This window comes from Oncorhynchus tshawytscha, linkage group LG04 (genome assembly GCF_018296145.1).
Source record: "Oncorhynchus tshawytscha isolate Ot180627B linkage group LG04, Otsh_v2.0, whole genome shotgun sequence".
Lineage (NCBI taxonomy): Eukaryota > Metazoa > Chordata > Actinopteri > Salmoniformes > Salmonidae > Oncorhynchus > Oncorhynchus tshawytscha.
Window position 1 is genome coordinate 42,955,428 of NC_056432.1, and position 16,492 is coordinate 42,971,919.

General features: G+C 44.1%; 1 protein-coding gene across 6 annotated transcripts in view; it reads right to left on the reverse strand.

Moving 5' to 3' along the window:
- Positions 1-3,228: 3,228 nt before the first annotated feature.
- LOC112248842 (potassium channel subfamily T member 1) overlaps positions 3,229-16,492 on the reverse strand; it is a 78,572-nt gene continuing 65,308 nt past the window's right edge. For 2 of the 6 annotated variants that reach the window (XM_024418187.2, XM_024418186.2), the window contains 10 exons: positions 15,908-16,019; positions 15,540-15,641; positions 14,974-15,057; positions 12,130-12,258; positions 9,865-10,171; positions 8,985-9,047; positions 7,164-7,211; positions 6,220-6,231; positions 5,574-5,658; positions 3,229-5,383 (listed from right to left, as the gene is read on the reverse strand). In XM_024418187.2, the coding sequence (XP_024273955.1) occupies positions 5,254-5,383; positions 5,574-5,658; positions 6,220-6,231; positions 7,164-7,211; positions 8,985-9,047; positions 9,865-10,171; positions 12,130-12,258; positions 14,974-15,057; positions 15,540-15,641; positions 15,908-16,019 (1,072 nt within the window). In that variant the 3' untranslated portion in view covers positions 3,229-5,253. Of the gene's footprint in view, positions 5,384-5,573; positions 7,212-8,984; positions 9,048-9,864; positions 10,172-12,129; positions 12,259-14,973; positions 15,058-15,539; positions 15,642-15,907; positions 16,020-16,492 lie in introns of those variants that run through there. The other 4 variants (XM_024418190.2, XM_024418189.2, XM_024418188.2 and 1 more) reach the window with 3 other exon arrangements.

The window sequence follows — 16,492 nt, forward strand, 5'->3', positions numbered from 1 at the left end:
AAAAAGCTTCAATTAATTCGTTATTTTATTTTTTTTATCTACAAATGCTATGAAAATTGTAATGAGTGAAACTAATTAATTAGGCTTGAGCCACCCACACAATGACTACCACACACAACCCACACACATTATGTTCTAGATGTCACTATTGTGTATCTAGGTCTGCAGAATGCCTCTCTGCTGGAGAGGGAGATGGAAGTGACATGTGCCAGCCCATCAGCCCTGAGAGGCCAGCCTGTGTGGAACGTGTCCAAGTGTTTGATACCTAACCCACAGCCTCAGGAGGATACCCACATACAGCCCCCAGCCATGTCCATCACTGTCTCCACACTCATAGCAGTGATCGGTAGGTTCTGGAGCAGTGCTGTACAGTGTACACTACAAAGAAATCCGATAGAACACAATAGTAGTGCCTATACATATCTTTGGTACAGTATGTTAAGACTGGTTTTAGTCGATCTCATAACGAACAATTTACTCTATTATGCTATCAGGCAAAATATGTATCGTGGTCCATTCATATAACACAACAGAATCAAGTGTGAACATAATCTTCACTAACTCTAGCTTGTCTTGTCTTCCAGTGGTGCTGTGTATCCTGATCTGTGGGGTCTGTGCCTTGGCTGTAGTCTGGAGGAGGAAACGTGAGACCAAACAGGTGAAGCCCAGTCTGGAGACAAAACGGGAGGAGGAAGCCGCAGAGCAGCCAGACAGTTCCACCCTCCACCGACAGGTGGCTTCTTCAATGTCTGACTGGGATCCAGAGCTTGCTGTAAGGACTTACAGATCTGGAGTCAGAGCCAAGTCTGCTGATGCTGTCCTCTCCACGTCCCAGTTCTGCAGAGCAGAGAGAGAAGCACACAGGGTGGTGGTGGAGACTGAGCGAGAACTATACAGGACGGAAAGTGTGAGCGAGAGCCCGTTAAAAGAGATGAGGAACTCCGAGGAAGAGAACAGCAAAGAGCCAGGAGATAATGAGTCCCAGGGGGTAAATATAAACCTGACAGGAAAAGATGATATTAAGGGTGAAGTGAGTCAGGAAAAGGACAGAGATGAGAGAGATGATGATGGAACTGTGAATCTGCAAGATGGCGGCCAAAACATAATATGTGTATCCCAGGATTCGGAGACCATACCGTACCTGACCATCGGTGCTGACCCGGCCGAACCAAACCTTGAACGCCACAAAGGTCCAAGTCCACAGAAAGTCATGACAAGGATTTCCACTTGGCCCCTCACCTCAGCTCAGTGGCAGACCCACTTCGCCATACAGAGAGAGGGGCTCTATGTCTTCCCTGAGAATGACCCTGGCCAAGAGGTCGAAGGTGAAACAGAGAACCAATCACCTGACCAAGTGTTCGAACAGATCCAGTCACCTGACCCCGGGGAAACCGAGAACCAATCACCTGACCTTGAGCAAGAGTTTAAAGATGACACAGATAATCGTTCAGCTGATGTTTCTGTCAGTGTTCTGGAGTCTTCACCCCCAGAAGGGGTGATGGGTGAGGTCAATGCTGAGGAGAACTGCAGCACGCCACCAGACTTAGAGACATCCTCTCCAGAGTATGATCCAGAACCTCTTATTGAGATAAGCGAGACCCTATCAGACCTGGTTGACACTTCCCTGTCTAGTAATGTCCTGACCCAGACTGAGACCAATCCTGGTCAAGAAAATCCTGAAGAATTGGATAACAAACCCACACAAATTATAAACAGGGCTGTACAGAGTGAAGGCAAATCAAACCGAAAGCGGGTGCCAAAGAGAGCAGGCAGGAGCAGAGAGAGTAGTGGAGCTCCCCCTAGTGGTGTCTCCCCCAGTGACGACAACCTGCTACTGGATAATGAATACGCCTATATTGACTTGCTGCACGAGGTGGTTCAGAACCAGGGCCGATGGACCAGAGAGAGGTGGAAACAGACTCACCTCAACAAAGCAGCAAGCAAGCACCAGGGACATTAAACTACAGACTGTGGCTTTTATGATCTGGTGTTGTCTTGTGTTTTTACTTGTCCTGTCTATTGGTGTATGTAATAGTCTGTAGTGTTTTGAAAAGTGCTATACATAATAAAATGTATTATTAACTGTGTTTTTCCCCTTTCCTGTGTTGACAAAGGGTGAGCAACCCCACCATTAGAAGTGTTTGAGTGATCATTTCTCTCTGATTAAACTACAGGAGTGTTTTTCCATTCCAATGTTTCTGGCTGCATGCAGCATTTATTGTTCATATTTTACATCACGGTAGAGAAGTACACATACTTCAGAATAAGAAAAAGTACAAAATGGATAAAACCTTTTTGACAATTAACTAAAAATATGATAAAGGTAAAAAGAAGACATGCATGGTCCCATATAATGATATGCAGACAAATAACAAGCGGGAGATATGATTCATTTTCTAGTTGTGATACTTCACACAGGTCACCTAACTGTAGGAAAACGTATCTGGTTTGGCAAACTTTCTCTCAAAACATGCTTTTTGTGTTTGCATGCCCCTTTCTATATTACAGTATGAACTTCAAAAACATATTTTTTTTACTGAACAACTCCAATAAGAGAATTCCCTTGGGGTTCTGTTCACATACAACAACGATGAGGGGGGAGGACAGGAGGTGATGATCTGTAAACTGCCCTTCTGGGGGCCTGGCTAGTACGGAACATATTTGATCTACACATACATACAGTACTTCAATGGGAATGGGGACACATTGCGTTACATTACATCCCAAAACACATCAAGGACTACTCCAGAGATATTCAAACTGCAAAATAATGTAAAAGCCTGACATAACCCCCTTTTTTCCTTATCTAACCTTTCCATCAACTTAATCTCATTCAGGCAATGCATGTTCAGAACTACTTCCCTAGTACATTTCATAACAAACAAGCAGAAATGGCACATATCAAAATATATTCTGTTTACAAATGACAATGATCATTTAAAACTTTGCAAATGTACTTAACAAAGGCCTAGGGCTCTATTCAATCTTTACAGCTGAAGCGTTAGACTCCGCGATAGAAATGTGAAGGTAATATGCAGTGTTTACCGGTGAATGCCGTCTCTGCTAAATTGGGAATAGCCAATGTCCTCTTTAGGTATGCCAGGAGCTGCTTGTGGATTTGATAGCTCTAACACCGAAAAACAACCGCTATGCGGATCGGATTGAATACAGCCCTTTAAAAGTTGATATACTATATATAACACTGACTGTATGGAGGCTGATTCATACTGTGCAAATACTAAAGTCTTTTATTGTATAGTTAAAGTTTCGGGTTAAAGGGTCATGCTATAATGCTCTATTAACGACCACAGAGCTTAGTGCAAAAATATTTCAAGTCCCATTTGTTTTCATTTGACTAATAATGACCAAAAGAACGTTGAACCAAACAATGAGGATAAAAAAAAATGTTTACAATGATATCACCACACATATTAGTCCAAGCAAACAGTATCAGAAATTCAACAGATAAATATCTTAAATAATTATTAAAATATATAAAGCACACACAATACTACATTTACTGTACAAGTGAAATGACATATTGGAAGGCAAGCTTGCACCACTGCACTCCAAGCCCAGGTACTGGCCATATTAACAGACTTCAAGTAATAGTTCACTCCAACTCAACATCAGATTACTTTTGATATCATTTTGGAGTGACCTATCACTTTAACTATGCTTGTCTCTTATTGTGCAATATAATTGTTCATAAGTGTTCATAACATAGCGTTGCCACTGTAAACAGCTCTGAAAGATTGTTCTACTGTAATTAATCAAATCCTGTCAGAAATGTGGAATGATTGAGCATTGGCTTTCGTTGAACATTGACTGATACATAAAAGAACCAGAAACTGTATGGCACAAATAGAATGACGTAGGTGCATGGCGTAATTTATTAAGGTTCATCCATCCATTAAGTATTCTATACTTTTTAATAACAAATAGCATGATATTTGGAAGAAAAAAAAATTTATACAGAATGAGCAGTAAAAGATAGTGTTTAAAAAAATTGCTTATAAAAGTCTTCACACTGTTTTTTACATAATTTCAATGAAATTACGTTGAACCAACGTAGATGTTGAATTGACGTCTGGGCCCAGTGGGTTGTGCTCATAAGGAAAATAATAAGTTCTCATGTACTTTCATGATTGATGTGTAAGAATACTGCCAGGAATTCTTGTTAAGGAATAACATTTTCTGTACATGACTTGATTTTGCAACTGATATTCACACAGTCTACACACACACACATGCCAAGTGTGCTTGGTGTAGCTCGCAGGCGCGCCATTTGGGCAGAGTTTAACCTTTAGACACCTTTCTATTGGTGCTAAAGTGTAAGCAAGCTCCACCCACCTAGTATGCCGACGAGCTAAATCAAACAAACCTCTAAATATTCAGAGCATCACATGACCTCCGACATAATCTGTCTCTCCTCTCCTTTGGTTGGTTACCAGTATGTTTCCATCGACTGGTGCATTGTTCATGTTTTATCTTTTGCAAAGAGGGCAATGTCTGAGTCTGTGTGTCTGATGCTCTCTAAGAGGTTAGGTAATGACGAGGCACTCTTCATGCATCCTCCCATAGCAGCTCAGTGACACGTGTCTCTCTGTAAATCTGACATAGGGTGAAGGGGGATTGGAAGGTAAGGGTGGGCAAGGGCAGTGGGGATCTTCCCCTTGTATGGCACAAATAGAATGTATCACGTGCAAAGGCGGTGAGACAAGGGGGCTAGAGGTCCGGGGGTGGTGAGACAAGGGGGCTAGAGGTCCGGGGTGGTGAGACAAGGGGGGAGAGGTCCGGGGTGGAGAGACAAGGGGGCAAGAGGTCCGGGGTAGAGAGGCAAGGGGGCGAGAGGTCTGGGGGTGGTGAGACAAGGGGGCTAAAAGTCCGGGGGTGAAGAGACAAGGGGGCGAGAGGTCTGGGGGTGGAGAGACAAGGGGGCGAGAGGTCGGGGGTGGTGAGACAAGGGGGCGAGAGGTCCGGGGGTGGTGAGACAAGGGGGCGAGAGGTCCGGGGGGGTAGAGAGGCAAGGGGGCGAGAGGTCCCGGGGTAGAGAGGCAAGGGGGCGAGAGGTCCGGGGGTGGTGAGACAAGGGGGCGAGAGGTCCGGGGGTGGTGAGACAAGGGGGCGAGAGGTCCGGGGTAGAGAGGCAAGGGGGCAAGAAGTCCGGGGGTGGAGAGACAAGGGGGCGAGAGGTCCGTGGGTGGTGAGACAAGGGGGCAAGAGGTCCGGGGGTGGTGAGGCGAGGGGATTTCAGAGGTGGGTCTCATCCCTGGTCTCTGTGCCAAAGTCCTGCCTCGTCTGGCCGCCGCCGCTGCTCTGCCCCTGAGCCACATCCTCGGGCACATCGGGCCCTGCCAGCGGGTCGGACCGGATGATGTAGCTAGAGAGAGGTGAGGACAAAACTAACTCTTGGGTCAACATCCAGGTATTTATAGAACACACTACTAGATAACTGTACTGTCCTATGCCCAGGCTAGTGACCAGTTGACACAGTTTGGTACAGTATAGTACCGATACTGTAAAGAAGAAGGGATGAAAAGAGAAGAGACGCCTGTCCTGCTGGTACTTACACAATGTCATTGAGCTCCAGCATGGTGTCTGGAGGGGGGTTGATGAGAACGTAGGACAGACTGTTCTGATGGTCGTTCATCTCATCTGGAACAGAACAGATACAGGGACAGCTCTTAGCAGCTGCTCTGGCTGTACCAGTTCCCTCACATTCACCAATTACACACAACATTAGACAACTAATGGTCCATTTAGAAAATGGAAGTATAGGATTCCCTGATCTTCAGTAAACGGCTGACTGACATAATAAATCATATGCATTTCCAGTATGAGCCATTTTAAGGGCCGTTCTGGCTGGACAAGGCTTATTTATATATAGTAAGCCTATAAGTGCTGTATGATATAAGCCCTGTGTTCATTTTCTTAATGTCTATCCAAATACAGTTTAATCAATGGTGTGTAACTGAATATCCCTTGACATGGGATACCTTGATGTCCTGTTCTTGTCTTGGAGTAGGATCGGGTTGCCCCTGGACACTGATCTAAGGTCAGTTTCCCCCTGATCTTAGACCTTTGCCTAGGGGGGGCAACATCTATTCAGAGTGAGTGTCTGTGAGTGAGAAGTGATTGTGTTTTACCTGTTTCGCGTGTATGAGTGAGAAACTGTGTACCTGGGACAGAAAAGTGCATCTGCTTCTCCAAACCCACCTGTGTTTGCCCCTTATAATGCCAGGCGGGGTGGGTAGGAGAGAGAGAAGGTCTAACTGTTACTGACAGGGCATAGCTGGTACAGGGTAGGCCCATGCTGCCACAAGGCAAGCGCATCCCTCCATGCGCAGTTTAAGAAAGACATGCAGACACTGTCCGCATCGATTCACCTCCTGCGCATTCCACACGTCGGGCCTGGTCACTCACGGCGACAGGTCACCATGGTTGCCATGCCAATGACACTCAGCCCCCATATAAAAATGTTGACACACCCACAAACACAACTAGAACATGCTCTTGGCATCCGGCACGGCAGACTCAACCAAACAAAGTGAGGCTCAACCAATCTAAGAGTGAAAGCAAAATACATTGGGTGTGTGGGATTAGAAGGGGGTCATAATATAGCGTCAATCTAGGATAGTCTTACAGAGGGACTAAAATGTGGTGAATATTTTGAAATCATATTGTATTTAGGCTAATAAAATGCTAAAAAAAAAAATCCTGTTAGCAACCATTGTTATATTCTACCAGATTCTCAGTGTAGCTTTGGTTTGTCGATAGTAATGTACTGTTGACCTTCCCAAACAACACAGTCGCAATGCTTTCTGCTCCACTCTGTCCCATCCCCGCCACACTGTAGTGTATCCAACACTCTCCACGCCCTGCAGTAACTTGGTAGTCTGTCTGGCCGTCTCTCACCTGCCATCACCAGTCGATAAGTCCTAGTTCACAGAGGTTGTACAACTGATGTACAATGCATTTGAAACAACGGTTGTGTTACATCAGTTGTACAATTTGAACTAGGCCTAAGTCACCCACTTCAGTCCACACAACGCAGGGGACAGAGAGAAAGAAAGGCTGCTCGTCTGCCGACCACCACAGCCATCATCATTATCACACAGAGTCATGCAGTGGTGCTGTATGATTATGATTCTCCATCTAACCTGTTCTGGTCTCTTCTCTTAACGGAGGCTCTGAAATTCCCTGCAACTCTAAGACAGTCAACACTGTTAACCCACAGGCTACTGTCGTACTTTCATTCAATAACACAACATTCTGACTGCCTATACTAACATACAGTAGCCTAGCTCTTCAAAGCAGGTACTAAACTACTAGTATGACATCGATCCATCCACTATGTATTGTAATGAATATGGTACCATCTTCAACCGATCTCGCCTTTTAAAGGGATGGTGGTATATCCACCACTTGAGATGTCTTACAAAGTAGAATATTAGAAGCATATACAGTGCCTTCGTAAAGTATTCAGAGCCCTGGACTTTTTCCACATTTTGTTACGTTACAGCCTTATTCTAAAATGGATTAAATTACAAATAAATCTACACGCACTACCTTATAATGACAAAGCAAAAACAGGTCTTTAGAAATTGTTGCAAAAAATAAATAAACAGAAATACCTTATTTACATAAGTAATCTGACCCTTTTCTATGGGAATTGAAATTGAGTTTCCATTGATCATCCTTGAGATGTTTCTACAACTTGATTGGAGTCCACCTGTGGTAAATTCAATTGATTTGACATGATTTGGAAAGGCACACATGTCTATATAAGGTCCCACAGTTGACAGTGAAAGCAAAAACTAAGCCCTGAGGTCGAAAGAATTGTCCGCAGGGCTACGAGACAGGATTGTGTCAAAGCACAGATCTGGAGAAGGGTACCAAAAAATGTCTGCAGCATTGAAGGTCCCCAAGAACACAGTGGCCTCCATCATTCTTAAACGGTAGAAGCTTGGATTCACCAAGACTCTTCCTAGAGCTGGCCGCCCAGCCAAACTGTGCAATCGGGGTAGAAGGGCCTTGGTCAGGGAGGTGACCAAGAACCCATTGGTCACTCGGACAGAGCTCAAGAGTTCCTCTGCAGTGATGGGAGAATCTTCCAGAAGGACAACCATCTGTGCAACACTCCACCAATCAGGTCTTTATTGTAGAGTGGCCAGAAGGATGCCACTTATCAGTATAAGGCACATGACAGCCTGTTTGAAGTTTGCCAAAAGGCACATAAAGTCTCTTAGACAATGAGAAACAAGATTCTCTGATGGTCTGATGAAACCAAGATTGAACTCATGTCTGGAGGAAACCTGGCACCATTCCTATGGTGAAGCATGGTTGTGTCAGCATAATGCTGTGGGGGTGTTTTCCAGTGGCAGGGACTGGGAGACTAGTCAGGATCGAGGCAAAGATGAACAGAGCAAAGTACAGAGAGATCCTTGATGAAACACCTGCTCCAGTGCACTCAGGACCTCAGACTGGGGCGAAGGTTCACCTTCCACCAGGACAACGACCCTAAGCACACAGCCAAGACAACCCAGGAGTGGCTTTGGGACAAGTCTCTGAAAGTCCTTGAGTGGCCCAGCCAGAGCCCAGACTTGAACCCAATCTAACATCTCTGGAGAGACCTCAAAATAGCTGTACAGCAATGCTCCCCATCCAACCTGACAGAGCTTGAGGTGTGCCAATCTTGTGTAGCAGCATAACCAAGAAGACTCAAGGCTGTAATGTGCCAAAGGTGCTTCAACAAAGGACTGAGTAAAGGGTCTGAATACTTTTTGAAGGCGCTGTATAATTTCCCTAACAACATTCTCTGAGCAATGATCATAGTTTTCAGGAAAGTAGCACTACACTTGAACATATAGAATGAAATTATAATTTCACACCACTTGACATATTTAAGAGATGGGAGTGATGACTAAATTAAATGTGTTGCATTGCATACTGTATGTGAACACTACTGTATGTGGGATTACCTTGTAAATATCCTAGATTTACTCGGTTCATGACATCACTCGCAGTAAGATTAGCAACATCCTCTACAAGACAGAAAATAAAAAGAGGGGAGAATGAAAAGATTAGGCAAGCAGCAAAAATGCAATTGCAGTTTTCAAAAGGGGATGCAAAAATGAACTAACATGCAAACAAATGTGTTTTTTGAATTATTTCATAAATATTAGATAATTTATTATGTAAATATTTACAGTATTTCTGTCTCAATCATCCAATTTAAAATCACCAGTAAATAATTTGTTAAGTATTTAATTCTTCAGTATTTTTTATGCTTCTCTGGCAGTATTACATAATGAGCATTTTCCCTCGACAGGGATTATATGAATGAGTCATCTTAATGTTTTGGCATGAGCTATTGTATGGAGAATTATATAGGGAAATATTTTTGGGGTTTTTGCAAAAGAAGGCAAAGGAAGTTGAGGAGAGTGGAAAAGAGTGAAAAGAAGTGAAAGGGGAGGAGATGCAGTCTGAGGGGAGGCAAAATGCAGTCTGAGATTAAATGCTTCATTGTACTTCAGTTGTCCATCCATCCATAGGCTACAAGTAACATGAAGGTTTATGCACATTCTTAAAGGAGGTTATGCAGGTACATTATCATACTATGTAGAATAATGTGAATAATGGAGAAGTCATTGCCATTCCATACAGCACCAATTCCCAAACTATGACAGTTGACTAGGGTTGCAAAATTCTGGGAACTTTTAATAAATTCCCTGGTTTTCCAGAAATCCCGGAATTTTGCAACCCTACAGGTGACACATATAAGACCACCAAACTAAATATGACACAGCACCCTATAATGTCACTCAGTATTACCAGGGTGTCCTGTAACTTTCCGCTCACCGTATCCGACAGTGGGCAAGCCTAGGTGCTTCATGCGGTTCTTGACCAGCTCAGACAGCTCCTGTCTCTCGGAGCGCCGGTACAGGTTGAGGCGCTGCTGGGAGATCCGCTCGGTGCGACTCGGTGGCTTGGTGTTCTTACGGCTCAGACGCCGCGCCCACTGGAGGCTCTTCTTCCTCAGCAACGGATGTTCTGATTGGTCGCTGGTGGTGGAGTTCCGCTGAGCTGTTTTCTCCTTCCACGACTCGCGACGATTGCTTCTCTGGTCGTCACCACCAGTGTTCTCTACGTTGATGGATACTTGAGACTAGGGGAGGGTGAATGGTTAATACCAAATGAACTGTGTGGACAGTATGAGTATCCAATAGGATGTCCTGGTGACACTTTACATCAGTAGTAGAAGCTCTAGATACGCATTTATAAGGCATTATGAAGAAGCGCTTGACTGACAGCATTACTGAAGTGCCAAACAAAACACAACGCATACTTTCATTTTCTTGTACTGCAAATATGAGCAGATAATGACAGTCATGTTATGTAAAATGTCAAGACAAGGATGTCATCTTAACTGTGGGTAACTAGGAAGGAGGATACTTTGACAGACCAACAAACAAAAACACAGGATGGATGAAATAAAAAAACTTGCACAGAGTAGCATTGGCAAAAGTAAATATAATGTACTTGACCAAGAATGTTTGTTTGTGAATGGTTGTACCAAATAGTTCAATGACGCATATAAAGCATAATTACAATGATTAGCAGCACAATTATAGCACAAATACACTGAGTGTACTTTCCATGACAGACTGTCAAGGTGAATCCAGGTGAAAGCTATGATCCTTTATTGAGGTCACCTGTTAAATCCACTTCAGTCAATGTAGACGAAGGGGAGGAGACAGGATTTTTAAGCCTTGAAACAATTGAGACATGGATCGTATATATGTGCCATTCAGAGGGAGAATGGGCAGGACAAAAGATTTAAGTGCCTTTGAACGGGGTATGGTAGTAGGTGCCAGGCACACCGGTTTGAGTGTGTCAGGAATGGCAATGCTGCTGGGTTTTTCACACTCAACAGTTTCCCGTGTGTATCAAGAATGGCCCACCACCCAAAGGACATCCAGGCAACGGCAGGCCAGTAGTCGAAAACAGGTAATTGATGAAAGAGGACAAAGAAGGCTGAGACAAATTGTGCAGAGCAACATACAGTTAGTCAACTGATGGTCCAGTACAACATTGGTGCCCAAAGACCCATAAAAGAATGCACTACTCATAGTACCTTGACATGAATGGGGTATGGCAGTCGACGACCTTACAGAGTTCCACTTCTTTCAGCAAAAAAACAAGAAATTGCGGTTGCACTGGGCTAAGGAACGAAAACACTGGACACTGGAGAATTGGAAAAACATGCCTGGTCTGATGAATCCCGGTTCCTGCTGTTTCACACTGATGGGAGGACTAGGGTATGGAGAAAACCACATGAGTACATGCACCCATCATGCAGCGTGTCAACATTGCAGGCTGGTGGTGATGGTGTGGGGAGAATTTTCATGGCACACAATGGTCCTCTTGAAAGAAGTGCCGCAACATTTGAATTCCACATGAGATCTGAACATCATTGCCAATAAGTTGCATCCCTTCATAGCAGCACTGTACCCATCTGCAAATTGATTTTTTTCAGCAGGATAATGCCCCGTGCCACAAGGCTAGGATTGTCTAGGAATGGTTCCACGAACATGACAGTGAATTCAGCTTACTACAGGGGCCTGCCCAGTCACCAGATCTCAATCCACATGAGCATCTGTGGGATGAGATGGAACAATCTATTCGGAGTAGAGATCCACTACCAGCTAACTTGGAATCAATATGGAACAGCATCCCTGTGGAACGCTTTCGACACCTTGTAGAGTCCATGCCCCAATGAACTGAGGCTGTTCTGAGGGCAAAATGGGGTGCAACACAATATTAGGAAGTTGTTCCTATTGTTTTGTACACTCAGAAATCTACTGATGACTCAGAGGTGGCTTTGTTCAAATTATAATTTTTTAGAATGCATCCTTCTTTCTTTCCATCCTTCTTTCCTTGAGCTAGTCATTTATCATTCAGTGATTTGACCAGCGAAAGCAAGATCACTACCCCTATTGCTCTCATTTATCTCAAGGAAGAAATTAAGAGAAAAAATAAATAGGGGAAGAAAGGAAGGAAGGAAAGAAAGGAAGGATGCCTCTCTAGAGTATTTGAACAGGGACTGTCTCTATCTTGTCTTACCTCTGAGGAGGAGAACATGTGTGACTCTGTACGGTAGATGCCTATTGGAATCTCTGCACTGGAAGAACACAGTTTTTGGAATAACCTGCCATACGTCCTGATCCACAGGTCCTCCTCTGTCACCTTCATCTGGGAAGGAGGAGGGAGCACATTCAGTATACACATCACATCACGCGCACGCACGCACGCACGCACGCACACACACACACACACAAAAAGGAAGACCCAGTTGTGCGTTGACCTATGATGTCTCCCTCCCAGATGAACTCAATGCCTTCTATGCTCACTTTGAGGTAAACATCAAGTCTTGCATGAGGGCTCCCGCTGTTCTGTATCTTGCTTAAAACTGGTAAGGCTGCAGGACCTGATGGAATACCAGGGCAAATCCTCAGAGCATGCGCAGATCAGGTGGCAAGCGTCTTCACCAACATTTCCAAATTTTCCTTGACCTTGTTGAAAAACAAGTCTTAGTGACTCCAACCTAAGTGTACGTAAACTTCCAACTTCAACTGTACATGTTACCTCAGCCTCCACCATATCCCTGCACATTGATATGGTACTGAACTAACCTTGTATATACAGTTGAAGTCAGAAGTTTACATACAATTAGGTTGGAGTCATTAAAACTCATTTTTCAACCATTCCACACATTTCTTGTTAACAAACTATAGTTTTAGCAAGTCGGTTAGGACATCTACTTTGTGCATGACACAAGTAATTTTTCCAACAATTGTTTACCGACAGATTATTTCACTTATAATATACTGTATCACAATTCCAGGGGGTCAGAAGTTTACATACACTAAGTTGACTGTGCCTTTAAAAGGCTTGGAAAATTCCAGAAAATTATGTCATGGCTTTAGAAGCTTCTGATAGGCTAATGACATCATTTGGGTCAATTGGAGGTGTACCTGTGGATGTATTTCAAGGCCTACCTTCAAACTCAGTGCCTCTTTGCTTGACATCATGAGAAAATCAAAAGAAATCAGCCAAGAACTCAGACAAACAATTGTAGACCTCCACAAGTCTGGTTCATCCTTGGGAGCAATTTCCAAACGCCTGAAGGTATCATGTTCATCGGTACAAATAATAGTATGCAAGTATAAACACCATGGGACCACGCAGCCGTCATTCCGCTCAGGAAGGAGATGCGTTCTGTCTCCTAGAGAAGAATGTACTTTGGTGCGAAAAGTGCAAATCAATCCCAGAACAGCAGCAAAGGACCCTGTGAAGATGCTGGATGAAACCGGTACAAAAGTATCTATATCCCACAGTAAAACATGTCCTATATCGACATAACCTGAAAGGCCGCTCAGCAAGGAAGAAGCCACTGCTCCAAAATCTCCATAAAAAAAGCCAGACTACGGTTTGCAACTGGACATGGGGACAAAGATCGTACTTTTTGGAGAAATGTTCTCTGGTCTGATGAAACAAAAATAGAACTGTTTGGCCATAATGACCATCCTTATGTTTGGAGGAAAAGGGGAGACTTGCAAGTCAAAGAACACCATCCTTACCGTGAAGCATGGGGGTGGCAGCATCATGATGTGGGGGGGCTTTGCTGCAGGAGGGACTGGTGCACTTCACAAAATAGATGGCATCATGAGGTAGGAAAATTATGTGGATATGTTGAAGCAACATCTCAAGACATCAGTCAGGAAGTTAAAGGTTGGTCGCAAATGGGTCTTCCAAATGGACAATGACCCCAAGCATACTTCCAAAGCAGGGGCAAAATGGCTTAAGGACAACAAAGTCAAGGTATTGGAGTGGCCATCACAAAGCGCTGACCTCAATCCTATAGAAAATGTGTGGGCAGAACTGAAAAAGCATGTGCGAGCAAGGAGGCCTACAAACCTGACTTAGTTACACCAGCTCTGTCAGGCGGAATGGGCCAAAATTCACCCAACTTATTGTGTGAAGCTTGTAGAAGGCTACCCAAAACATTTGACCAAAGTTAAACAATTTAAAGGCAATGCTACCTAATACTAATTGAGTGTATGTAAACTTCTGACCCACTGGGAATGTGATGAAAGAAATAAAAGCTGAAATAAATAACTCTACTATTATTCTGACATTTCACATTCTTAAAATAAATTGGTGATCCTAACTGACCTAAGACAAGGCGTTTTTACTAGGATTAAATGTCAGGAATTGTGCAAAACTGAGTTTAAATGTATTTGGCTAAGGTGTATGTAAACTTCCGACTGCAACTGACCTGTTGTTGCTTTTTTAAAAGATCTTATTCTTGACTCTATTTCATACATTTGATATTGAACTCTGCATTGCTGAGGAAGAGCTTGTAAGTAAGCATTTCCTGGTATAGTTTACACCTGTGCATGTGACAAATCAACTTGGATTTCATTTGAAACACACACACACACACCCAAAACAGGTGTGCTGGAAATGTTTATGTTTGTGCTTTTCTAATAACCAACTTCTGTGTTCATGCAAGTGACTGATTGAACGTGCCTGGGATAACTGTAGTATCTGCAATTTGGCAGTACACCCGGACCCTTGTTTGAAGAACGATATCTCACTTTCAAGGTCTCAGCTTGGAGAGAATAAGTCTTGTGAGGTATTGGTCTCCCACATTCATGAACCAGTATTGGTCGGTCACATGAATGAAGCAAACATTAATGCTGAATTAATTAGGAATAATGAATATGCTAAATCATACAAATATTACTTTCTGTGTAAGTATATAAGAGAACTAACGGGACTGTACATGGTGCATTGAGTTGGTTGGAACCTCTCCAGCATGCTGATAATAAAGAATGATTCCTTTAAGATTGACTTGGAGTGTCCCTGTGTAATACTTTCCACGACACAGATATCCATACTTACTGCACATAGGTAACCAGACCCTGGTGTGGTATCCAGGCCTAGTAAAAGTCTTGCTATGGGAATCATATAGTCCTTTACAAATGACTGTAAAAAAGCAAGAGAATATATAAACAAACAGGAGGAACCAGAGGCTGAAAACACACTCATGTCTAGTTCCAAAGAAAACTCTGAGGAGAGGTGAGAAACTACTGAATGATCATTGCGCCCAAAAATACTTTAGCTCTCCCTTCAAAGACAGTGCAATATCAGATGATTTTCTCAGTAAGGACTGGAGTAAGATTACATCATACGCTGATAAGCTCCACACACCCCTGTGAACAGAGTATTCCCTCGAGACACGGATCTAATATCAGTTCTGCGGTTCTCCACCTAATAGTTAAGGGTTAGGATTTAGAGAAGTTAAGATGATCATAGCCTAAGGGAGTGACTCAGTGATCAAACAGTCCACTCTGCTGGCTGAGATAAGGTGAGGCTTCCTAGCTACGTCTCAAATGGGACCCTGGTCAAAAGTAGTGCAGTATATAGGGAATAGGGTACTATTATTTCGATTACATCTGGTAACCCACCTGGTAGAGCAGCGTATCCAGCATACTGATACTGAACACTCTGCCTGCAGCGAACGGCAGGCGGAACATGAAGGCCAAGTTGGAACCCTTATCGCGCTCTATCTGTAGGGGCGAGAGGGAAGGGGAGGGAGAGAGTGCGGGGGGAGGGAGCAGAGGGAGAGTGGGGGTGAGGAGAAGAGGGAGGGGAAAGAGTTAGGAGAGAGAAAGAGAGTGCACGTGAAATGTCACCAGCTGGCTTGCTAACCCAGCCCCAGGGCTCTATATATTCATGTCTGAGTCTGTATAAGAGTGCACCTCCCAGACGACACCCTCTGAAGCCTGAGATCTAAAGATGGAGGAGTGACATGCCCCTGAACTGCTCTGCTCACCTTCTCTAGCTTGGAGAGAGCCAGGGAGTAGCAATCCTTAGCCCTGAACTGCATAAACCTCATGTTGGAGGGGTGGGTCAGCTCGGTGATGATACTGAGACTGGGGAACAGCCTGGACAAAATGGAGAGAGAGAAAGAGATAGAGGTGGAGGAGAGGGGGGGAGAGGGATGAGGGAGGAAGGGAGAGAGAGTGGTAAGGAGTGGGTGGGAAGAGGGGATGGAGGGAAGAGAGGATGAGGGAGAGAGAGAGGGATGAGGGAGGAAGGGAGAGAGAGTGGTAGGGAGTGGGTGGGAAGAGGGGATGGAGGGAAGAGAGGATGAGGGAGGGAGGGCGAGAAGGAGGGGATGGAGGGAGTGAGAAAAATAGAGAGCGAGAGAGAGGGAAGAGGGGGGGAGCAAGAGGGAAAGAGAGAGAGAGAGGAGGGAAGGAGAGAGAGAAATAGAGAGAGAGAGAGAGAGAGAGGACAGAGATTAAATGCTTTGGGCTCATGGGTAGGACCAAGCTGGCAGTGATGCATAGTTTACATTTTAGGATGATGAAGAAGAAAACCTTGCAGAGGTTTTCTACCCTGATAGATGCTGTTT